The sequence below is a fragment of the Macrobrachium nipponense genome, chromosome 37 (assembly GCF_015104395.2).
Source record: "Macrobrachium nipponense isolate FS-2020 chromosome 37, ASM1510439v2, whole genome shotgun sequence".
NCBI classification, from domain to species: domain Eukaryota; kingdom Metazoa; phylum Arthropoda; class Malacostraca; order Decapoda; family Palaemonidae; genus Macrobrachium; species Macrobrachium nipponense.
In genome coordinates, this window is record NC_061097.1 from 36,392,284 (window position 1) to 36,418,324 (window position 26,041).

Here is a 26,041-nt window from a genome sequence, read left to right on the forward strand (position 1 = left end):
AATCATTATGACGGCGCCATTACCGAAATACGTCGCCAAAAAAAAAAAAAAAAAAAAAAAAAAAGTTCTATCTTTCCGAGCATTTGTCTGTTGTGAGAAAAAATAATTTTCATTACCTATGTATATATAGATAGATAGATAGATAGATAGATAGATAGATAGATAGATAGATTTTATAAAATTCTTGACCAGAACCATACTGAGTAGTTGCCCGTGCCTTCGGCCTCTCCCCGAAAAATATTTAATCAGTGTTTTTTAAAATTATAAGAAATAATGATAATTTTATGTATGTAGTATAAGAAATAATGACAATTTTATATTTGTAATAAAAGAAATAAAGACAATTTGTTAGTTGTAGTATAAAAAATAATGATAATTTTATATTTGTATAGGAAATAATGATGATTTTATATTTGTATCATAAAGTATATAAAAAAGTATATTTAACAGTTTTCGTAACTCTAAATCGAAAAATTATTTTTCCATCTCTCAGAAATGATGTTGAATTATCTAGACAAATTAGGCTGATAATTCTATATTTAAAATAATTTTAAAGTTCATTTAAGCTGCCTCGTGTTACCATCTGTTCTTCCCTGTCATCGAGAATATGTTCATTAAAGAACAAATAAGTAGCGAAGAACAAGTACAATTATTGAAGAATGCAATCATTTCCATTTGCAACAGTCGACCAACTTTATTCATTATTTAAACATTCTCGCTTTTTTCACTCGACGAATCACATTCCCGCGTGAATAAAGCGGATACTAGTTATTGAAAACGTATATATATATATAAGTTATTGAAAAGACGACAGTTCCCTCTCCCCCCTCCCTTCTCCCCCCCCACCAACCCCCATGGGCGAAAGTACTCCCACAGGGGTGAAAAATATTGTTATTTGTGATCCGTGATAAACTCGATTAGCGCCCAGTTAAATGTTTATCAGTCAACGAGTGTTTCATGGTCCGTAATTAATCATTTGACCCTCTTTTTTTATCGTTTTCTTTTTAGTTTTTTTTTTTTATTATTATTAAGGTATTCTTCGCTTATTCGCTTGATTGTCAGTCGCGGTAGTCGCTCACAAGTCTTTAGCGACTTGTCTCCGGAAGTGTTGTGGTCTTTTGGCGATTATGTTCGATTTTTTACGGATTTTAGGGATACTACCGATTTTTAGGGATTCTGGGGATACTGCCGATTTTTAGGGATTTTGTGGATACTACGGATTTTTAGGGGTTATGGGGGATACTGCCGATTTTTAGGGATTCTGGGGATGCTACGGATTTTTAGGGGTTATGGGGGATACTGCCGATTTTTAGGGATTCTGGGGATACTACGGATTTTTAGGGGTTATGGGGGATACTGCCGATTTTTAGGGATTCTGGGGATACTGCCGATTTATAGGGATTTTGTGGATACTACGGATTTTTAGGGGTTATGGGGGATACTGCCGATTTTTAGGGATTCTGGGGATACTACGGATTTTTAGGGGTTATGGGGGATACTGCCGATTTTTAGGGATTCTGGGGATGCTGCCGATTTATAGGGATTTTGTGGATACTACGGATTTTTAGGGGTTATGGGGGATACTGCCGATTTTTAGGGATTCTGGAGATACTGCCAATTTTTAGGGATTCTGGGGATACTGGCGATGTTTAGGGATTTTAGGGATTCTGGGGATACTGCCGATTTTTAGGGATTTTGGGGGACACTTTCGATTTCTAGGGATTTTGTGGTGATATTGCCGATTTTGAAGGACCTTGGCGATAATGCCTATTTTTTTTTTTTTTTTTTGGGGGTGTTCCTATAGCGATTATGTTGATTTTTAGGCAACTTGGAGACATTGCATATTTTTAGGGACCTTGGAAATATAGCCGATTTTTAGGGACCTTGGAGATATTGCCAATTTTTAAGGACCTTGGAGATATTGCCGATTTTTTAAGACCTTGGAGATATTGCCCATTTTTCGGTAACTTGGAGATATTGCCGATTTTTTAAGACGGAGATATTGCCGATTTTTAGGCAACTTGGAAATATTGCCGATTTTTAAGGACCTTGAAGATATTGCCGATTCTTAGGCAACTTGGAGATATTACCAATTTTTAGGGACCTTGGAGATATTGCCGATTTTTAGGCAACTTGGAAATATTACCGATTTTTAGGGACCTTGGAGATATTTCCGATTTTTAGGGACCTTGGAGATATTGCCCATTTTTCGGTAACTTGGAGATATTGCCGATTTTTAAGGACCTTGGAGATATTGTCGATTTTTAAGGACGTTGGAGATATTGCCGATTTTTAAGGACGTAGGAGATATTGCCGATTTTTAAGGACGTTGGAGATATTGCCGATTTTTAAGGACGTTGGAGATATTGCCGATTTTTAAGGACCTTGGAGATATTGCCGATTTTTAAGGACCTTGGAGATATTGCCGATTTTTAAGGACGTTGGAGATATTGCCGATTTTTAAGGACGTTGGAGACATTGCCGATTTTTAGGCAACTTGGAAATATTGCCGATTTTCAGGGACCTTGGAGATATTGCTGATTTTAGACCTTGGGAGATAAGGCTGATTTTGAATGAATATAGAGATTTCTGGTAGTCACAGAGATTATTGTAGAATCCGAGAAACTTCAGGGATGAGACCAGTTCAGAGTGATTTTGCCCATTTTTCTGGATTTTTGGGGGGAAATGGCTATCTTAGGGACCTGAAATACTAAGCCAGTTTGAAGGGACCCTATTTGTAGCCGATTCTGATAAAACCTAAAGAAATTAAAGAACTTTTTTTTTATCAAGGCTTAAGGCTGAAGATAACCATGATACTGAAGATCCTTCCAGGAATTTTTGTCTTCGAAGCTTCTCAAGAGATAATGCCGATAATTACCGATTTTCTTGGTACCTTGAGATAATTCCTTTTCTGATCATTTTTAGAGATGATTCTAAGAACATCTTGAGATAATTCGGTGTTTTCAGTTTCCATGAAATGTCTCTTTCTGATTTTTAGAGATGATTTTAAGATCATCTAGATAATTAGGTAGAATACGTCACAAGCACAAGACGGCAATTTGTCGCAAACACATCACAAACAGGTTGAATACATGTCAGAGACGTATTGGTATTCCTAACTAGTTCTTCATAACGATGAATAGAAGACGAAACATCGGAGAAAGTTGATTGATTGGTTTTCGAAATAAGTTGAAATATAAAGATATCTGTAACTTGCATATACTAACGCCATCTGTTGAGCTTCGTAGAAAGTACTGATTCAAAGACCGCCGAGCGGGTAAAGGGTTAAGCACCCTAAGTAAATAAATAAATAAATAAAAGAATTTGTGAATAAATCGTACTCTCTGTTGTTATTGTAAATAAGTTAAGTATATCTTAGTTTTACCAGACCACTGAACTGATTAGCAGATCGCCTATGGTTGGCCCGAAGGATTAGATATTTTTACGTGTTTACGAACCAATTGGTCACCTAGCAACGGGACCTACAGCTTATTGTGGGATCCGAACCACACTATATCAAGAAATGAATTTCTATCACCAGAAGTAAATTCCTCTGATTCCGCATTGGCCGATCCGAAAATCGAACATAGGACCCCCGGATTGGTAGCCGAGCGCGAAAACCACTCGTCCAACGAGGAACTGTATTTGTAAATGAAATAACTCGCAATGAAGACTGGAATCTTATAGAAAATATATTTTCGTTTACTCTGGGAGTAAGCCTTAGATATTTATGGTTCATTTATTAGAATGAAAATGTAAAAAGCAAATAATGTACGAGTTAAACTGTGCAGAAAAATGACTTTTAATAAAATTTAGCGTAGCTTTCTTAATTTTCGTTGGTGAAACAACGCTCTATTTGACCGTAGATTTTAGCACGCGCCTCCGAGTAAGATGGAGGTTGGATCACGTCTTGTTTATCTCGGGAACCAAGAAAAAAAATCGTTAATAATTAACATTAACTTCAGATATCGTATAGATGGGGATGATATGGAATGAAATTAATTATTTTTAATAATTTGTGTAATAATTTGTCAGTTATCAAGATTCGGTCGTTGTAAAATGATCGGTATTATAAACCGATAATAATTCGCTAATAATTTAAAACAATAATTTCCCACTAATTCAAACCAGGCCAATATAAAAATTAGAAATAATTCGAGTAACGGATATTGATAATTCGAAACTTAATGCAAGAATCTAGAAAAAATAAATAATTTTTTTTTATTAAGAAATTACTTTAAAATGTAAAAGATTATATTTTTTGTCTACTCTGGAGTTCTCTCTCATCCTTTGTGTTTCCGTGTATTATATACATATATATATATATATATATATATATATTATATATATATATATATATTATATATATATATATATATATATATGAGAGAGAGAGAGAGACGTATTAAAATAGAGATTAATTCTTCAATAATTTCAGAGGCTTTGTGTTGTAACGCTATCTTCCCGCTGTATCTTATATGACGTAAAACAGTGCGTCGTTGGTGAAATTGAAATGCGTCGGAAATCGTCGAGGACGTCGTGAGACGCAATAAAGGCGCCGTTACGCGTCGTGGGCTGTAAATACGGTTTATAGCGTCACATATGCGTCAGAGAGCATGAAATTCGCTGTAGGGCTTAGCGTCGGCGTCACAGCGCGTCAGATAGCGTTGAATGAGTTATAAATGTATCACGATAGCGTTAGAATGCGTCACAGGGTCACAATTGCGGTGTAATGCGTCGCTTCAACGTCATAATACGTCAGAAAACTATAATTAAGTTATAGTTCCGTTACATAGGCGTCGGGATGCGTCGCAAGGTCAAAATTGCGCTGCACAGCGTCATTTAACGTCATTATACGTTCAGGAGCTGTAAATTAACTATAGTGCGTTACTTAAACGGCACAATGTCGCATAGAACTTTGTATGCGTCGTAAGGCGTCGCACAAACGGTATAAAGCGTAATTAATACATTTAACTCGTCTCTGTAATGCGTCGGACGGCTAAAGAATGCGTCATAGCAAGTTTCAGTGCGTCGGAGGGCGTCAGATGCGTCTCAAAACGCGTCTAAGCTTGAAATTCTATAAATGCGTCACTTCAGCGTCGCAATGCATCTACAGAAGGGGAAGCGTATGCGTCACAATGCGTCATAACACATTGGGTAGCTTCGGCCAGCGTCGAAGAGCGTCACTGAATGCACTGGTATATCGGAGACCATTGCATGCGTCACAGAGCGTCACTTGACGCACGGAAGCGTCGAAGAACGCACGACTTCGTGCGTCAACATTTGCCGAAACACTTGACGTTAATTATAATGTCGTTATGTGACTTGGTGGCTTGTCGGGTGATACGCCCAGAATTAAATATTACCTTTTAAGTGAAGGAATTTAGGGCTTATAAATAGTCAGTAAAAGAAATATAAGTGTGTGATGAGGTAAACAATCGGGTGTTACGCGGGTATTCGTGCTTTTGAGTTTAAACGGAGCACGGACTGATATAATTGTAGTAAAACGCGTTGATGATCTGCTGAATGATATGTGTAATTATATACATACATACATATATATATATATATATATATATATATATATATATATATATATATATATATATATATATATATATTCGTGTAAATTAGGCAAAAGTATCACCGATTACTTTATTTATCAACTTAATTTAAATAAATTTATTAGATTCATGTTTTAAATATATTAAATTTAAGACAATGAAAAAAATCGGTGTTGGAGGCGTTGGATAACAAAATATATAGAGGATGAAGTACAGGGAATTACGAAGTAATAGTTAGAGAGGTTGAACAGCAAGATTGAAGGTAGAGTTTTGTCTCTTTATTTTTAACGTTTTTAAGGCGACTTTGCGTCATTGTGGACGTCAAGACGCAAAATTACGTCCGTGACGTAGTCTTTTTTGCCTCCATTAACTTTATAAGGTGACTTTGCGTCATTGTCGACGCCAGGACGCAAAATCACGTCCGTGACGACGTCATGGCGCAAAATCGCGTCACTGACAAAGTCGCTGCCTCACTCAACCTTAAAAAGCGAATTTTACGTTATTATCGACGTCAAGACGTAAAATACCGTCGGAGATAGCGTTACGTCACTGCGTCATCGTCACCACTCCCGTCATCTCCTGAAATGCGTCGTAAGTCTACTTTATAAAGCGAATTTTACGCGTCCGTTACCGTCAGACGCAAATTTACGTCACAACATTGCGTCTCCTGTTATCACTCCCATAACATCCCAAAGTGCGTCATATTGCCAGATACATTTAGAATAACAATTAGGAATTATTAGTATCATTTTGCCTAAATACTTGCATTAGCCATGAATTTGTCAAGCAACTAGTCCGATTTCAAAGGTCTGGGTCGGTTTCGACTTTATTTCAAAGTCACCAACGCCGAACGGCTACTTAGCGGTATTTTGAAACCTGGGGTTTCCAGTACCGTAGAGTTTTGTGATACCTACACCAGCATTACTCCGGCAGTAGGTCTTCTTTTATGTATTCCTGAACGAGAAGTAAGTGTCGTATGATCACTGCGTTCCAGTAATGAGAACTTTCACCTTAAAATCAAGTAGTTGCATTTAAACTCTTCACTAGATATAACGTACTTTGGAGAATTATCAAAATATTTCGTTCTTATTTTATTATCATCGTAAAAATTTTAAAGGATATTAATAGTGTCACCTGTGACATTCCTGGTTAATTAGGACAGATAGATGGGCGGTTTGGAAGTTAGGTTAGAGGTTAAGCAGATCGGTCGCGAATATGAAAGCTATCTGATGATTCGCGACAGCCCGTCGTAGTAAAGTACGAGATCTATGGCGGCTGTAACCTTATGATGAACATACGACATTTAAACATTCTGTTAAATAACTGAGCCATCCCCTTCCTCCTACCCCTTCCTCATCACTCACCACCTTCCCTGACAGCCTGCCCTACCCGCTGGTAACCCCCGCCCTCGCCCCCTAGTTAAAATTTTCATAAAGAATTAGGTATCGCCAGAATTAAACACTCCAATGGACTGGACTATGTTATGCCTTCGTGGGGATGTGAGGAGTAACGCGATTTAAAGAAAAAAAAATCAATCTTTTTACGTCTTGTGCGCTGAGGTGGAAAGAGGAATATTATATTGATGTTATTTACTGAGGAATTCTTTAATTTATATATATTGACATATATTATACTACACATATATTTATATATAGTATGTATATATTTACATTTGTGTCCGTAGAGCACTCACACATCTCCGTCACGATATCTCTCGCCAATCCGAGTACTTATTCTTTTATCAGTTACTCTCCCCCCCCCTTACCCCTCGCCCCCCCCTTTCCACATAACCAGCGCGCAAGCACGCCACTGCGTCCATTGTCCTCAATGTTTATGTTTTGCGTCGTCTAGCAACCGCCTGAGAGACTTCTCGGACGGAAGCAAAATAGAGCTGGCGACTGAGTGTTTGTGTGTGTGTTTGTGTATGTTATAGTCTGCGTGTTTATGAGTTTTTGTATTTTGTCTGTTTATGAGTATGTGTTTGTGTCTTTGTGAAGGTTTGGTGAGAATGTGTTTGTTATTTGTCTTTGTGTGTGTATGTGTGTGTTTCTGTTATGTAAGCGTTTATGTCTTGTTTATGATTATATGTATGCTATTTGTGTGCAAGTGTTTGTGTTTTTCTCAGTGTTTTTGTATGTGTGTTTGTGAGTGTTTGTCCTTTTTCTGTATGAATGTATGTATGCTAATCATGTGATTTGTGTGGGTTTGAACGTGTTTATAATTGCGTTTGTGAGTGTGTGTTTATTGTGTCTATTTGTTTGTGTGAGGTTGTCCTTTTTCTGTTTATGAATGTATGTATGTTAAATATATGTTTTGTGTAGGTTTGAACGTGTTTATTATTGCGTTTGTGAGTATGTGTTTATTGTGTCTATTTGTTTGTGTGAATGTGTTTGTCTGTGTTTGTGTGCATGTTTGTGATTATGCGTTTATTGTGTATTTGTTTGTGTTTTTGCATTTGTCTGTATGGTTGTGTGTTTATTGTGTATTTGCTTGTGTGTATGTGTGTTTTTTTGCATGTTTGTGTGTTTTTGCATTTGCGTATGTTTGTGAGTATGTGTTTATTGTGTATTTGTTTGTGTGTATGTGTGTAGTTGTTTGTGTGTTTGTTTTTATGTTTGTGTGTTTTTGCATTGCGTATGCTTATGAGTATGTGTTTATTGTGTGGTTGTTTGTTTGTATGATTTTGCATTTGCATGTACGTTTGTGAGTGTGTGTTTATTGTGTATTTGTTTGTGTGTGGTTGTTGGTGTGTCTGTGTATGTTTATGAGTTTTTTTTGCGTCTGTGCGCATGTGTGTATATGTTTGTCTGTGTGTTATATGTATGAGGGATGTTCTGTCTGTGTGTATGTATATGTGTGCATGCGTTATTCGAAAGTAGCGGTGGCCAGTCCGCTTCATATTCACCCCACGGTCACTCTCGTGCGAGAATCTCCCGTTCTCGTGGCGTCCATTAGTTATTTAGCCTTTCGCCGGGGGGGGGGGGGGGGTGGGGGGGGGGGGGGGGGGGGGGGGGGGGGGGGGGGGGGGGGGGGGGGGGGGGGGGGGGGGGGGGGGGGGGGGGGGGGGGGGGGGGGGTGGGGGGGGGGGGGTGGATCTCGTCAAGTGTCGGTGGATTTCAAATCAGAACAATTTGGATTTTTTTGTGGAGGCGGGGAAACTTACCGATTGGCGGCGTTAGGGAGGCGAGAGGCATTTGAAAGTATTTGGGGTTCTCTCTCTCTCTCTCTCTCTCTCTCTCTCTCTCTCTCTCTTTATATATCTATATATATATATATATATATATATATATATATATATATATATATAATATATATATATATATATATATATATATATATATATATATTAATGCTTGTGTTGTACATACACAGTATATAATTTATTATATATATATATATATATATATATATATATATGTATTATTATTATATGTGTATGTATATATATATATATATATATATATATGAGAGAGAGAGAGAGAGAGAGAGAGAGAGAGAGAGAGAGAGAACTTCTTCCGATGATACCACGGCATTCCTCTGTGATGTTTAAGAACCATTTTACCGTTTGTTCTCTCTCTCTCTCTCTCTCTCTCTCTCTCTCTCTCTCTCTCTCTCTCTCTCTCTCTCTCTAAAAATATATCAAAACTTGAATTATTCCTCTCGGCCCCTGTATTATCTCTCGGTCGACGGAGTGACATCTTCTCTTTCAATATTCCTCAAAAGTCATCAAGGGTTTCGTCCCTTAATCAAGCAGATATCTTTCTCCCTCTAGAAAATAAAAAGGAATTTGAAAAAGTTTAAGAGAAAAGAGAGAGAAAAAAAGTTTAGGGGTTGGACAGTGACACCAAAGGGTATGAGACGAATTTCAGGGGTAATTTGTGAAATTCCTCTGCTTTTGGGGGGGGCGGGGGGGTCGGTGGGAGGAGTGTTCCGTCTCCCACTGAAAAACTTTGTTGTCATCTCGTGACATTTTGCGGTGGGAACTGACATCAAATCCGCGTTGCGTTCTAGCATACACACACACACACACACACACACACACACACACACACACACATATATATATATATATATATATATATATATATATATATATATATATATATACAAACGTAAAACGATAGTTTACAAACAGATTAACAACCCATATACCAAGAAACGCCATATGTATCATCAGATCTCGTATGAAAAAATGCATTTCACAGAATTGGAAAGGAAGTTTTAGAAAATCAAAGGCAAATGAGAAAGAGAGAGAGAGGCTTATTCAATATTCACTCTCTCTGGCCGCACCCTTTATCGTAAATAGCTCGACACCTTCCCGTTTACTCTCGGTTCAAGTTCTAAATTATCTTTAAAGAAAGAAAGTAGTTCTTCTCTCTCTCTCTCTCTCTCTCTCTCTCTCTCTCTCTCTCGGGTGTCACGAATTGGAAACGGTCTTTTTCGATCATTTTGTTGGAACAAAAGGTAAAAGTTAGAATCCTGAATGTTATGTACACTGGACGTTGTTAGCTCTGAAGTTGCTTTTACACACGTATATATTATATATATATATATATATATATATATAATATATATATATATAAATATATATATATACATATATATATATATATATAATATAATATATATGTGTGTGTGTATATATATATATATATATATATATATATATATAATATATGTGTGTGTTATATATATATATATATATATATATATATATATATATATATATATATATATATATATATATATATATTATATATATACACGCTCATTATATCCCTCTTTCCTTCTTTCACTCAAGCTCTTTACACGGCTCACGCTGACAACAATGATGTAAAAATAATGACGTCATCATCTAAAACTCTTAATTAAAAATGTCACCATCCCTCAATCACCATAAATAGCACAAGCAGGTCTTAAAGCCATTCATTTTCGGGCCCACCTGACACTCTTGGTCCTCCTCCTCCTCCTCCTCACCCCCTTAAAAACCCCAATCCCCCCCCTCCTCCTCTCCCCAATCTCCCCTCTGTACGTCAAGAGGTTTCATTTCATAGCAGCTGACTTCAGTGAATGAAGTCAAGGACACTCGACACGTCACAGTATTGACTTCAGCGGAGATTAGTCACTGACTTCGGTCAGATATTCCGGAAATGGAGTCCTCATAGATTTTTTTGCTTTTTTTTCCTTCAAAAGACGCATTTTAATTTGTTACATTTTTAGCGAATGTTGGCTAATTTTTTTTCCTTTTCTTTTTACTAAAGGCTAATATTAATTTGTATTTGATATTTTTGTGCGAATCTTGGCTATTTTTTTTTTCAGAACACTAATTTATTTATTTATTTATTTATTTATTTCTTGCGGATGTTGGTTAAGTTTTTTTCAGATGACTACTTTATTTATTTATTTATTTATTGCGAATGTTGGCTAATTTATTTTGTGTTTAGTTTTCAGAAGACTAATTGATATTTATTTTTTTGCAGATGTTGGCTCATTTTTTTTTTATTTTCAGAAAACTTGGTTTAATTCGTTTTTTATTTATTCATTTTTTGTTTTACGAATTTTGACTAATTTTTCTTTTCAAACGACTTATTTTAATATCTACTTTATATTATTTTTTAAATGTTGGCTAATTTCGTTTTTTTTTTCTTTTTCAAAAGACTAATTTTAAAGTTTTAGTGTATATTGGCTAATTTCGTTTTTTTTTTAATATTCAAAAGAATAATTGTAATATAGGTTTATTCTTTTGCGAATATTGGCTAATTCCGGTGTTTCTATTTGCTGTGTTTGAAGCTGGGTTGCTCCTAACTTTTATCTTTTATTTCTGTTATTTTCTGTTCATTCTTTTTTCATATATATTTTCGGGAATTTTGCTCATTTTTCGTTTTTTATATTTTTAGTTTTCCGAAGTATAATTTTCAGTTTTTTCATCTACAACTTTTCTTCAACTAAATGCACATCCACGCTTACATATTTATATAGTATATATGTATATATATATATATATATATATATATATATATATATATATATATATATATATGTATATATCAACACGCTTTTAAACAGATCACATAGCATTCGTACGCAACAACGCAGCTGTACTAAAATGTACTACTAAAACAGTAACATAATGCAATTACTACTCACCGAACGGGACTATCCCAACAGCGACTATAGCGAAGAGGGCCGCGAAAGCCAGCCTTTTGGCGGATATAGCCGCCTCCGTCGTCGACATGTTTCCGGTGGAACGCGCCAATCGTATCCCGAGGCGAAACGAAGAATTAGCGACGAATCGTGCCGTCGGGTCCTGCGTCTACGGAATCTTCTCGACCCCAAGGCATTCAACGTCACTTTATAAACAGTGCACTTTTTTTTTAGACGTGGTATTAAGGCTGTCTAGTTTTCACTTCTTTTCATAAACATCGCTCGATTCCATCCGGTTTCATTTTCAGAACTGTCGCTACCAAAAAAAAAAACAAAAATAAAATCACCGCTACACAATTTTACGTAGTTTTCCCATGATTGTATACCGTAACATTTTTTTTTCCTTTTTCACTCTTTCGTTCTGTGTTAGGTCATCCGATTTTCCTTTATTTCCAATCACACGATCACGAATGGAAGAAAGAAAGAAGATATGATTAGAATCAAGGTGTTTAAATACAAATTGAAACGCAGTTACGCACACACACACTTAAGACACTGAATATCCGGTCGAGTCTTGATAAACTCTACGGATCCCCAACACCACATTTCACTATGTGAGGTCACTTCCCTCTATAAACCTTCATCATTTACGCAATGATTCCTTTTTAATCAGTTTAATATTACAAACGCCTTCACGAAAACAACGAGCCACTGCCGGCGTCTCATAACGAGACGTTAGATATTAACGAACGAGTTATTTTATTTCCCACCCCCTCAACCCGCCCCCCGCCTCCCCTTAAACGACAGCTGGAAGCTCATTTGCATAGCCCTTATTTCATTCATAATGAGACGAGATAACTTTCGACATTTTCCTTCAATGCGTCCGTCAAACGAGGCCACTAAGGCGCCCGACCACAGTTTACTGCGCCTACGAGAGGCCCTGATTTGAGAGAGGGTGGCTCAGGGGACCTCGGTAAGGGGGTTGGTGGGTTTTTAAATTGGCGAATTGATCGCTTTCCCGAACATATGATGCCGCGAATTATCGCGGGGAGTTTATGCTAGTATATATTTTTGCGATACCGAGCGCGGTAGGATGGGCATACTAGATGCCCTTATGTAGACCAGACCAGGCGGGCACAAGAATAGAAGAGGTGGGGGGGGGGGGGGAACCAGTAGCAAGATCAAAATACCAAAGCTTGGAGAGAAAGTGAGAGAGACAGAGTGTCCGAGAGAGATATTTAAAGCGAGAGAAATATTGCTTATGTTTACAGTTGAATTTCGTAACTCAAATCTGTGAGGAAAGCGTTGATCATTATTAGTATTAGTATTATTATTAGATATTCATAATCCTTTGTTTTTATTTTCCTTGATTTAATCTCCCTGTCATAATTATGACTCGATAATCGGAAATTAATATATTTAGAGTGAGCGTGTAGTCTAATAAAGTCATTAATTATGAACACCAATCTCTCTCTCACTCTCTCTCTCTCTCTCTCTCTCTCTCTCTCTCTCTCTCTCTCTCTGTGTGTGTGTGTGTGTGTGTGTGGTGTGTGTGTGTGTGTGTTAAGCACATTTTCAGGTTATTTGATATTTATATTTAACTCTCTCTCTCTCTCTCTCTCTCTCTCTCTCTCTCTCTCTCTCTCTCTCTCTCTCTCTCTCTCTCTCCGTTAAGCACATTTTCAGGTTATCTTTTAATATATAACTTAATTATTATTCTCTCTCTCTCTCTCTCTCTCTCTCTCATAAGGTCTGTTTTCAATAACCTTTCAAACGGAATATAATACCAAAGACGAAGCTATGGAATATAAAGCTGAAACTTTGCAGATGTTTTTAAATAATGATGCAGTGCTGGTGGCCATTGTTAGTAGAAGGTACAGAAACCGGGGAAAGAGTTTGAAACCCAAGAGTCGTCAGTACGGGAAGTATAACGGAACGAGTGCGAATTGAAAAACCAAGTAGGTGGAGCAGTGGATGTTTATATACGTAGATGGAAGCAGCTGATACGTAGAAGTTATAAGGAGGTAGATGAAATAGGTGATAATAATATGAAAGAAGATGTGAGTCATCGAATACGTGATCCGTGGAATCGAAGAGATTGTTGAGCCAACTCTCCTTTATGGAAGGGAAGCGTTGATATTCGGGGTTAATTTAACAAACAGGATAAAGTTGTCGAAATGAATTGATTGGGTCTTTTGGCGGATAAGAGAAATGGAGAGGTGAGAAATGTGGAGATACTGAGGAGTGGGGAGAAGGCTAGAGTATCTAAAAGGATACGGATGGTGTTTTAGAAGGTTTGGCCTTATGGAAAGCGAAAGATCTATAAAAAAAAAAAGTCTATATAATGATAAATAAAGAAATAGAAATGCGGTTGAGGAGACAAAGAAATTACTGTATGAATTGAGAAAAATCAATGGAATCATATTCGTCTCCAGAATGTAGGTGAAGGGCGCTGTGTATCGTAAGGGGTCGTGACGTGCTAATGAAGACCGTCTTTTTGTAGATATGTAAACCAACTGAGGATGTGGGAAGTTTTCCGGACATATGACTCATCCTCGATGCAACAGTTAAAAGGATGGTAGTGGCAGAGTTAATTTCGTCTTAATTATTCTCCAAGGCCACCCTTGTCAAAAGATAGGGATTATTGTCTGTATGTTTATTTGTATTTATATGTATATGTATATATATATTATATACATGTATGTATGTATATATATATATATATATATATATATATATATATATATATATATATATATATATATATATATATATATAATATATATATATATTATATATATGGAGAAAGAAACACATCACATTATCTATAATAATCGCATTTCCTTCGGCCGACGTCTAGGAAGGGAAAATGGCTGCCAGGTAGGAATGGCGGTGCGGAGGAAAGAGAGAGAGAGAGAGGGAGGGAGGGAAGGAGGGAGGGAGAGACCTCACTCTCCTCCCTCCTCCCTCCTACCTCCCCACTCCTCCATCCAGCCTTCTGAGAGGGTGGGAGTGGAGGAGTGAGGAGGGGCAGAGTTGGAGTCTCATAGCGGCCAGGCACCTTGTTCTTCCACGTGGCTTTCGCCGGTGTCGGGAGTAGAGTCGCTCACTCTCTGCTGCTACGTCCGTTAGTGATTTTTCCCCTCTCTATTTATTTATATATTTTACTTGTTTTTATAGAAATATGAGTCATTTACGTAACGGCTGCTTTTTATAGACATTTTAGCTATTTAGGTAACAGCTTCTTTTTTACGATTTTTTCCCCTCTTTATTTATTTATTTATTTATTTTACTTGTTTTTATAGAAATATAAGTCATTTACGTAACGGCTTATTTTTATAGACATTTTGGCTATTTAGGTAACAGCTTCTTTTTTACGATTTTTCCCCTCTTTATTTATTTATGTTTTTATTATACATGTTTTTATAGACATTTTGGTTATTTAGTAACGGCTTCTTTTTATGAGAGATTTGTTACTCTCTGTTACGTCCGCCAATATTTGCCTCACTTTTTATTCATTTATTTCTTTATTCATTAATCTATTTAGTCAATTTCTTTACTCGTTTCTATTTGGCGTTTTTGGTCATTTGATTATTGATCGGGTCGGTACTCTGTTGCGTCCCGCTAACGATTTCTTCTGTTTTTATTCGGGGTATTTAGTAATTTATTTAGAAATATTTTATTAATCATTTTAAGTTATTTAGAGAAAAGATAATTTTTTCTCTTACGTCCGCCGACGAATTCTTATCTTTTTTTAAATTTATATTTTCATTTATTTATTTACCTACTCATTTATTTTACTACTTTCTGTTTAGATATTTTTGTTATTTTTATTCTTATTAGTTAGTTATTCGGTTACGTCTGCGAATGATAATTTTCTCTCCTTTTATTTATTTATTAATTAGTTTGATAATGTATTTTATGATTTATTTTATTCGGTTACTTCAAGGTCTGGGTAAGTTTAGATCGCTAAGAAGTCCCTACCTTTAAATCGATATATTTATTGTCAATTTATTTCTCAGTTTGTATAATTTATCGATATATTTATCATGCTCTTTAATCTCTCTATTTATCTGAGCAAAATTATTAAAGTATTTACTTATTTTTTATCATGTTATTTAATGTATCGATATATTGATTCATCATGTTCTTTAATTTATCAATTTATTTATCTGAGCAAATTGAATTTATCTATTTATTTATCTGAGCCAATGGATTAAAGTATTTCCTAATTTTATTATGAATTTATTTAATATATCGATATATTTATTTACCAGTTTGTTTAATTTATCAGTTTATTTATTTAAGCAAAATAATTAAAGTATTAGCTAATTATTTCGATCAATTTATTTAATTTATGGTTATGTTTATTCATCAGTTTATTTAATTTACCTATTTATTTATCTGAGCAGAGGATTTAATTATTGCCAAATTTTTAATCAATTTTAATTTATCGTTATATTTATTTATCAGTGTATTTATAAATTTATTGATCTGATCAAATTAATTGAAGTATTTCCTATTTGTTATCAATTTATTTAATTTATCGATATATTTATCAGTGTATTTATCAATTTATTTATCTGGTCAAATTAATTGGAAGTATTTCCTATATTTCATCAGTTTCGAACGTAGCCGAATATATTATTTTACTTTATAAGTATAACATTCCTACATTCCTCTCTAAGGTATCCGCATAAATATTAAAGTTAGATCGGGAATATCGTACTAATACAATTACGGACGGGTAATTCGTGATTAGCACACTCACAATATTCATTGTATTCATCGTCTTACCCATTTATTCGCATTATTCCTATTCTTATTTTTTTATGTTCACTGCCATCTTGACCTTTCGTTAAATTTTTATCGCTTATTTATGAATTTTTGAAATTATTATCATTATTTTTTCTATTTTGTGACCATGACATCATATTAGGTTTGTGTAAGTTTCAGTTTACCCATTTTTTATCATTCTTTTTAACATTAACCTCAAATCAGCATTATTCACCCATTGCCATTACCTGTCTCTCTGATTTGTTTTCCTAATTAACATCAATTTAACATCGGTCTATATATCGATGTCACCCTGTATGGTACATAGGGCAATTTATGTCTGCTTATTTGCTTCTCTCAGTTTAACATTTTAAGTTAAAATGACTTCATATTTCCTTAGGAGATACAACTAACATAGCTCTTAATAGATGTTCGGACATCCCACTGACGTATCACTGCCATAAAAAAAATTAACAATTTTTCTTTTTTTCAATTTAATATTATGGTAAGATGACTGATGTACCATTAACAATATAACACTTAGTAGATGTTGGGATATCCACTGACGTCTCATTATTGAACTATTTCTTTGTGCCTTTTTTTTACAATTTAACATTCAGTACTTGACATCATCAGTATTTCCACATAGCCCCCGACAGTATTAAGTATTAAAATAGGTTAATATTTTTTTACTCAGTATAACATCAGATTAACATTAATTAGGTTATATCCGTATAATCGCCGTTATATCTTTCCCCTCCACAATAAACAATAAACTATTTTTTTAACAATTCTGGATCGAGTTATGATTTAATATATCCACTGGTGTAACTTTAACCAATATAATTAACAGTTTAGCCAGTACAGTTGACAGTTATTACATTTAACTATTTAACCAATGGAATTAACAGTTTAGCCAATGCAGTTAGCAATTTTTTACAATTAACAATTTAACGAATCCAGTTAATAATTTAAAATATAATGAACATTTTAACCAGTGCCGTTAACAATTTATTACAGTTAATAATTGAATATATAGAATTGACAGTTTATCCAATTAAGTTAACAATTTATTACAGTTAAAAATTTTACCAATACAGGTGACAATTTGAACAGTAGAATAGTAGAATTTATTGAATCATCACTGTTAAAAGAATAGATTGAACGGCTATTGTTTATATATATATATATATATTATATATATATATATATATATATATATTATATATATATATATATATAGATATATATATAATCTTATTATTATATTCTATAATTTATAGGAATTAGTACAATTTATTGAATTATCACTCTTAAAGAAATGGATTGAACGGCTGTAATACATATGTATATATAAGTATATATATATATATATATATATTATATTATATTTTTATTTTTATATTTATTTATATATATCATGATTGTTTCATTTATATCTATTTTAATTCAAAGGAATTCGTTTATATGATAGAAATCGATGCTTGCTCACTGCGATTTTTGACGAGTTCATACTTTCGCGAAAAATTAGCGAATAAAAACGCTTGAAGAACGGAAACATTAACGATGTTATGATTAGACTGGCAATACTAACGTGTAATAATCTATCGCCCATTCGTTGTTATTCTATTTTTCGATGTAATTGCGGTCATTTTTTTTCTATAGATAGTCGACGCAAGAGGTGATTTTCGTAGGAAATTAGCGAAGGGAATAATTCCGTTCATTTTCCACCTTGTGGCGCGAGAATCTGCGGAAGACCAATTTCCCGCCGGTTCACATCCTGTTCTGCTGAACTTTTCTTCGCTTCGCCTCAATAATCGCCAGTAATTTTGCATTTTATATATTCTTTTTTTCATCGCCGGGGGGAGGGGGGTGGAGGGGCAGGGAGAATGTGCAGGGAGAGGGAGAGAGGGGCGGGGGTGGGGGTTATTAGGATTAGCCTTTTAGAAGCAATACGCAAGTCTCCATTGAAGCCACTCGAGCGAATAATTCACGAAGCATTACTTTGTTTACAATCTTGATAAGTCCAGATTACTCGCAGATGTTGGATTAAAATTCTTCTTCTCCCGATTTCTCTGGTCCTTTCCCCCCTCCCCCCATGAAAGTGGGGGAGGTCGAGGAGGAAGTTGGTTACCTCGCAGCTGTTATTGTCGTCTTATTCATGTTGTTATGGTTCTTATTGTTGTTGTTGGTGCGGTTATAATCGGGTAGTAACGCGCGCCGTGGGGTTATGTCATATCCGGGCGCCGTTTAGCCGTAGATTCCTTCCGGTTAATATTGGTTCTCAGTTTTGCAATTCTATTTTTATCGTTTTCTCCCTTATTTTATTTTTCGTCTTCTTTTCGAAAATTCCTGGGTGTTGATCTTGATTTTGTATATTGTTTCTAAATTACGTTGGACTGTTCGTGAACCTATCTTCTGTTTTAGAAAGTTCCACCGGGGTCATACTTCTCAAATTGTGTTACCGATGTTGTGGTTGAAATCATTTTACTTTCAATGAAGTTGAAAAGTTATTATTGCTATTGATGTTATATGTAGCAGATGGATCAGAGGTCGTATTTGAAATGTTCTTGATATCGCTGCTATTCTTAAATGAACCTTTACCGCTGTGTCCAATAAAATTTTTATTATTATTATTATTAATTTTGATTTCGTCCCTGCATTTTTATAAACTTTTATTTATTTAGTGTTAAATTATTTATTTAGTGTTAAAATGATCGTCCAATTCACGCCCCCCCACCCACCCCCCCACCCCACATTTTAATAATTCTTTTTAAGCATGAGAGTATAATTATTATCAAAGTAGTTTAACCAGCCCTTAATGATAATAATGATAATAATAATAATATGAAAAGTCAAGATAAATGAATTTTACGAAATTTATATATATTGAAATGTTGTGTACAATGTCCGTAAAATAATCTGCGGAGATTGAACACCAGTTTTCAATAATAATAATAATAATAATAATAATATTTATACATAAAAAGGATGATTAAAATTGGGGAGAACAAAAATTGACGATAATTTTAACATTAGATGTATGAACGTTTATAAATTTTTCAGTGTAAATGCCACAGGGAGGGGCAATCTAATACCCGTATTTTGCCCAGACCCGAATAAAACATATAAGGAAAGATTGCCAGTGAACTTTCCTCTTGAACTGGATGAGAAAAGGTCAGATCTTCAGGGAAAACAGGTAGTGGGAGAAAATTCCAAAGAATTCTTGAGCTATATTTCAGCTGTTTTATCCCTTTAGGTTGTAGGGTTCAGAATTTTTAATCGTTTATAAAATACATATAATTCGGAATTTTTTTTTTTACTAAGGTTTTTGGATTTTGTAACAACAATGCCTAATATCTCCTACTTTATTGTATATCGTCGTAAATTTTCACAAACATATGGCATTATTTTGTTTTCTTATTAATTATTTTTTTTAATTTTTTTATGTATTTAAACCATTCTACAGTTGATCGCTGATCGTTTTGTGTATCACTATGATTAGCCGCCAGTGTTTTGTATATATCTATTTCATTATCTAATCAACTTTATGCTTTGAATTGGTATTTTTCATTATTTAACAACTTTATGCATTGAATTTAACTTTTTATTTCGGCACCGAAACAGTTGCAGATTCAATAGATAATTTATTAGTTTTTTTCTCCATTTAGAATTTTATCGACCTGTATCTCGTATGTACTCAGTGTCTTCAAAATTCATTTATTCAGTAATTTAATCGCGTGTTTTAAAGCAAGATCTTTGTAAGAATTTTCTTTATTTATGTTTTTTTTTATTTTCTCATTTTACAAATTCATCGCGAGTATCCCGCGTGTTTGAGAGTACATATTCTTTTCTTAGATTCATAAATTATTTAACGTGCCTTATGCCTGTCAATTCAACTTGAATATTTTTGTATTTACACAATTTTTATATCACCCTGTATTTTGATTATATATTTATTACTTGAATTCACAGTGTTTTATATTTGTTAAACGTGTGACTGTAATCTAAAGCATATTTAGATTTTATAGTTTTAATTTTTAATTCCGCTTTTTATCGTGTTTTGAATACATAATAGTATACTGTTAAGTGCGTTGCACATGTAAATAAACTTTGCATTGAATTTTTCATATTAAATTTTTATTCGTATTTTCAGGTCCGTTCACTTAGAATTCGTCCCTAATTAATTCATCTATTACTGTCACTCTTTTTTTCCTTGTTATTTTTAACACTTCTCTTTATTTTCGGTGTATTTCTCTCTCCCTCTCCCTTTCTCTGTCTCTCTTTCTCTCTCTCTCGTCCCTGCTTCGTCTCCTGATTCGTGTTCTTGCCTCTCAATCGTTCTGTTTTGTCTCTGTCTCCATTTACCTTTTCGTTTTTTGTCCTATTTTTGCTTCTTTAATTTTCTCTTATTTCCTCTTTTCCAACTTGATTTCTCTGCTTCATTTTTTTCTGTTTTTTAGTTTTTTTATTTTATTGTAATTTTTCTCATTTACATTTTATTTGTTATCTTTTATTGTCTTTGTCTCAGATTTTTCAATTTGAATTCTTTTCTTCATTTCTTTATTTTAATGTTATCATTTTCCTTCCTTCTAAATTCATTTGTATTTTACTATATATGTTATATCTTTTATTGTCTCTTTTCAATTTAATTTCTTTAATTAATTCATTTTTTATTGCATATTATCATCATCCTTTTCCTTCCTTCCGACTGTCTTTCGTTAAGTTTTTTTTATCAGATTATTCTTCTTCTTTCGTTACACCTTTCTATAGTTATCGTTCGATTTTTCCTCGCACAGTCACTGATAAATTATTCTCTCGTTTCTTTAATAATCGTCATTATCGCCTACGGTGCCATTTGCATGTTTTTATTTTTTTTTTTTTCTTTTTCCTACCTAAATATTCTTAATTTATTTATTTATTTTTTTAGTTTTACTTCGTCTGTGAGTGCTTATCTGGTTTGCGCATTATCTTCTTTTCATTATTTTGAATACTTATTTTATTCTCTCTCTCTCTCTCTCTCTCTCTCTCTCTCTCTCTCTCTCTCTCTCTCTCTTCACGTTCCATAATCTTTACATCAATTATATTCTTATATTTTCTTCAATTCTCTCTCTCTCTCTCTCTCTCTCTCTCTCTCTCTCTCTCTCTCTCATATGTGTATATGTATATATTTATATATGTTTGTGTTACATAGTTGAAGATTGACTAACTCCTCCAAAGGCATTCGAAAATTCTCTCTCTCTCTGTCCCCATTCGTAATTCCCTTATTCTGTATGTAAATCTTATCAGAATTCGGTTCATTATAAGATATTTCTTTTCTCAAAACGAATTAGGGAGGGTGTGGTGTTCGCAGCGTTACAGACAGAATTTGCTTGTCATTATCATTATCCTTTTTTTTTAACCCTCTTTTAGTATATGTTGTGTTGCTGTTGTAATTTTTTATGCTACTTATCAATTGTATTTTTTTATTCATCAGCTGTTTTATTATTATTATTATTATTATTATTATTATTATTATTATTATTATTATTATTATTATTATTATTATTGTAATCTGTAATTGCAATTTTTATTTCATGCAGTTATATTGTTGTTATGATGATTGAGGTTGTAGATATTGTGCTGTTATCATAATTGTTTGTTGTATTTATTAAGATCGTCTGAAGAATTCATAATATTAATATGTCTTTTAAGGTTGTTGATATTGTCACTGTCGCTACAGAACATATTATTATTATTATTATTATTATTATTATTATTATTATTATTATTATTATTATTATTATTATTATTATTAGTTGTTGAAGTAATCTTATCAACATCACATTCATATTAATTACAATAGAGGCTTGTGAAAAATTACATGGTTCTTTGGCTAATACGTAATTATATATTCAAGAGTTAAATAGATACATCTCGTAATTCTGTTGGTACGAAAAGATATACATTTTTTAAAAACGTAAATAGTGAGGTAATTATACATCCGTCTAACCAAGATAATATATATATATATATATATAATATATATATATATATATATATATATATATATATAATATATATATATATACGCTATTATGAGTTTGCAATTAAATGTGTCAGTTTATTTGAGTCTTGAATATTAAATTTGTTTAATCTTAATTTTTTTTCAAATTAGTTTTTAAAGGGTTTAAAATCAGCTTTTCAATACTATTTATTTTGTTAATCTTAATTTTAAAAAATAGTTTTTTAAAGGGTTTTTACAATCAGCTTTATATATATATATATATATATATATCTATATATATATATTATATATATATATACTTTATATTATTTACTTATCAACCCGAAAGTTCATTACTTATAAATAATAATTATTTTTTCCATGTCATATAAAGAACATTTCTCATTTAACTTGATGTCCTTCGAAGTTATGTCGACTTATCCAGTATAGAACATTTCAACACCTTTTTTTTATATGAAATTAACATATTTCGATCAAGAGGTGCTACATTATAGAAAAAAAATTTGCATACAAAATAGAAAATTTTGCCATTTAAATGTATTTATTTAATATGTATATACGAAACGGTCTCCTCTCTCTCTCAACTCTCTCTCTCTCTCTCCTCTCTCTCTCTCTCTCTCTCTATATATATATATATTATATATATATATATACTATATATATATATATATATATATATATATCTATATATATATATATATATATATATATATGTATATATATATATATATATATATATATATATAATATTCGTCTACATTCTTTTGAAAGCAGAATCTTATTAAAAGCATATTTCTTTTCATTTTTTTCTTGGTGTTCATAATATATGAAAAAAACTAGTTTATATGTCTCTGTTATACGAATAAAAACTAGTTTTTTAAAAGTTCATTGGTAAACTGGAACGAAGTTTTTTTTTCATGAAAACTGTTAAAGATGTTTCGTGTCCTAAAATAAAACACTAATGATTCATCGCAACGATTATTTCTCGAAAGACAGTTAATGATTAAAAAAAAAAAAGTATCGCTAATGTTATTCATTTCTAATATATAAAAAAAAGCACTTGTTTTAAGGCCGTCCCACAAGTTTTGTATGTAAATGTATATATATATTTTTAAAAAGAATTATTCAAGGATGCCGGTAAAGGTACGACGATTCGGTAACAAACTCTCAATCGGCGAAGTCGCCAACAACCAGCGAGCGAGCGATTTTTTTTGTAGTATAGTTCGTCGTACCAGGTGCGAGCGAGTCTGACGAAGTCGTCGGGGGAGAGATGATGAAGACCGCGCGTGCGAACACTTCCGTAGCACCGGCCACACTGACTGACTGAGTGAGAGAAACGGATGCTGCTGCTAGTGGTAGTGGTGGTCCTCTCCCTCTCTCTCTCTCTCTCTCTCTCGCGGCTGAGAGAGATCGTACGTAAACATGCTTACTCTCGTACTCGCTCGCTCTCACTCACTCACTCACTCACAGACGCACGTATATATATATATATATATATATATATATATATATATATAATATATATATATATATATATATATATATATATATAAACTCATTTACACTGCTATAGCTTTCTGCTCTCTCTCTCTCTAAATCCCTGACATCCTCACTTTATGGAATCGCTTGACAGACGGTGTGTTTCTCTCTCTCTCTCTCTCTCTCTCTCTCTCTCTCTCTCTCTCTACCAATGTGGATTAACCCAAAAGGTGTTTTCTTAATATCTTCCCACAAATACTTGAGGTCTTTTACTATAAATTTTCTTCCCTTGAGTAGTTATTTTAAAGTATATTTTCTTCCCAAAAGGATGACTTTAATTCTCATATATTTTTCTTCCTATAAATACTCTCCTTACATTTATCCCCTTCCCCAAAATCATCCTCTTTCCTTACATTTTTTTCTTCTTCTCAGAAGTAGTTCTGGTGACGTAGATATCTTTCTCTCCACGAGTAGTCCGTTGAATTGAATACTATTGAAGTTAGGCCAAAGGCCCAGCGCTGGATCCTATGAGGTCATCCAGCGCTGAAACGGAAAATTGACAGTAAAAGGTTTGAAAGGTGTAACAGGAGGAAAACCCCACCACTGTTCCTCCATCCCCACTTTTCTGTTTATCATTTTTCATTCTCTTTATTATATTTTCATTTCCTCCACTCTGTTAATTTCTTAATCATTTTGTCTACTGGGTTTCCATATTCTTCCTACGATTTTTTCTGATCTTTTCCTCCGCCTTCTCCTCCTCCTTCTCTTCTTCTTCTTCTTCTTATCTTCCAAATATCTTTTTTCCAGTGATCTTCCTTCTTCCCTTCCATCCACTCCACTTTCCCTAACTTTCTTTCAGGTTTTCCTCTTCCTTTGCACTTATCTCAGCTTCTTCTTCATCGGTACTTTCGATAGCAGTCGATCACCCCTCCCCCTCCTACTAACACCCACCCCTCTACCCCCACCCCTCCACTGGGGCGGAAAAAAAAGACACCCTGTAGTATGTCTTCATCGTGTGAGCTCTGTGAATCAATTACTCCTGGTTCTACTTCTCCCCCTCCTTCTCCCACCCCCCACCCCCTTCTACCTATCTCTCTTCTTCTTCGTATGTCTCTCCTTCCCCCCCCACCCCCCCTCCCCTCCTCCTACTTACTCTCCCCCTTCTTCTCTTCTCTCCCTCTCTCTCTCTCTGGTGAGGTTGAGAGAGTTGGCACAGAATTATTATTATTATTATTATTATTATTATTATCATTATTATTATTATTATTATTGTAAGTGTATACATTTTATATACATTATAAATATATATATATATATATATATATATATATATATATATATATATATATATATATATATATATACATATATATATATATATATATATATATATATAATAACTAATATAATGAATACATTTCTGGCAAATATCTTGTCGGGACCCAGGTGTCGTGAATGAACACGCCGGACCGCTACGAACTAACTCACACAGGGTTGGTTAGCGTCTCCTTGCTTTTCGTTCGAGACACCTGGGTTCGATCCGGGTGCGGGTCCTCAGAAGAAATTTTGGGTATGTGAAACGCGTGTTCGTGCGTTGATAAGTACCTCGTGTGTTATAAGTATTAATAGATATATATATATATATATATATATATATATAATAAGTATGTATATCTAAATATATTATATATAATTATATATATGTGTATATATAGTATATATATATATATATATATATATATATATATATATATATATATGTATATATATATGTTTGTGTGTGTGTGTATTAAATACATATATATATATACATGTGAATATTATAAGTAAATGTATTATATATAATTATATATATATATATGATTGATAATTACATACTATGTAATATCTCGTATATATTATAGAATTATATATAATAATATATTTATAGTATATATATATATCGTGTGTGTGTGTGTGTGTGGTGGGTGTGTGGTGTGTGTGGGGTGTGTGTGTGTGTGTGTATGTGTGTGTGTCTGTGGTATATGTTGCTATACAATAATTATATTTATGTATATTTACGTGAATTTTT

The 26,041-nt window shown here is 33.7% G+C and overlaps 2 protein-coding genes across 3 annotated transcripts in view; one reads left to right on the top strand and one right to left on the bottom strand.

Annotated features, from left to right (window-relative positions):
* Nucleotides 1-23,801, bottom strand: part of LOC135209130 (neurotrimin-like) — a 461,192-nt gene extending 437,391 nt beyond the window's left edge. For both annotated transcript variants that reach the window (XM_064241774.1, XM_064241773.1), the window contains exons 1-2: nt 23,724-23,801; nt 11,712-12,152 (exon numbers count right to left, since the gene is read on the bottom strand). In XM_064241774.1, coding sequence (XP_064097844.1) covers nt 11,712-11,799 — 88 coding nt within the window. In that variant the 5' untranslated portion in view covers nt 11,800-12,152; nt 23,724-23,801. The remainder of the gene's footprint in view (nt 1-11,711; nt 12,153-23,723) is intronic.
* Nucleotides 1-26,041, top strand: part of LOC135209134 (uncharacterized) — a 594,318-nt gene that overhangs the window by 319,468 nt on the left and 248,809 nt on the right. The window lies entirely within an intron of this gene.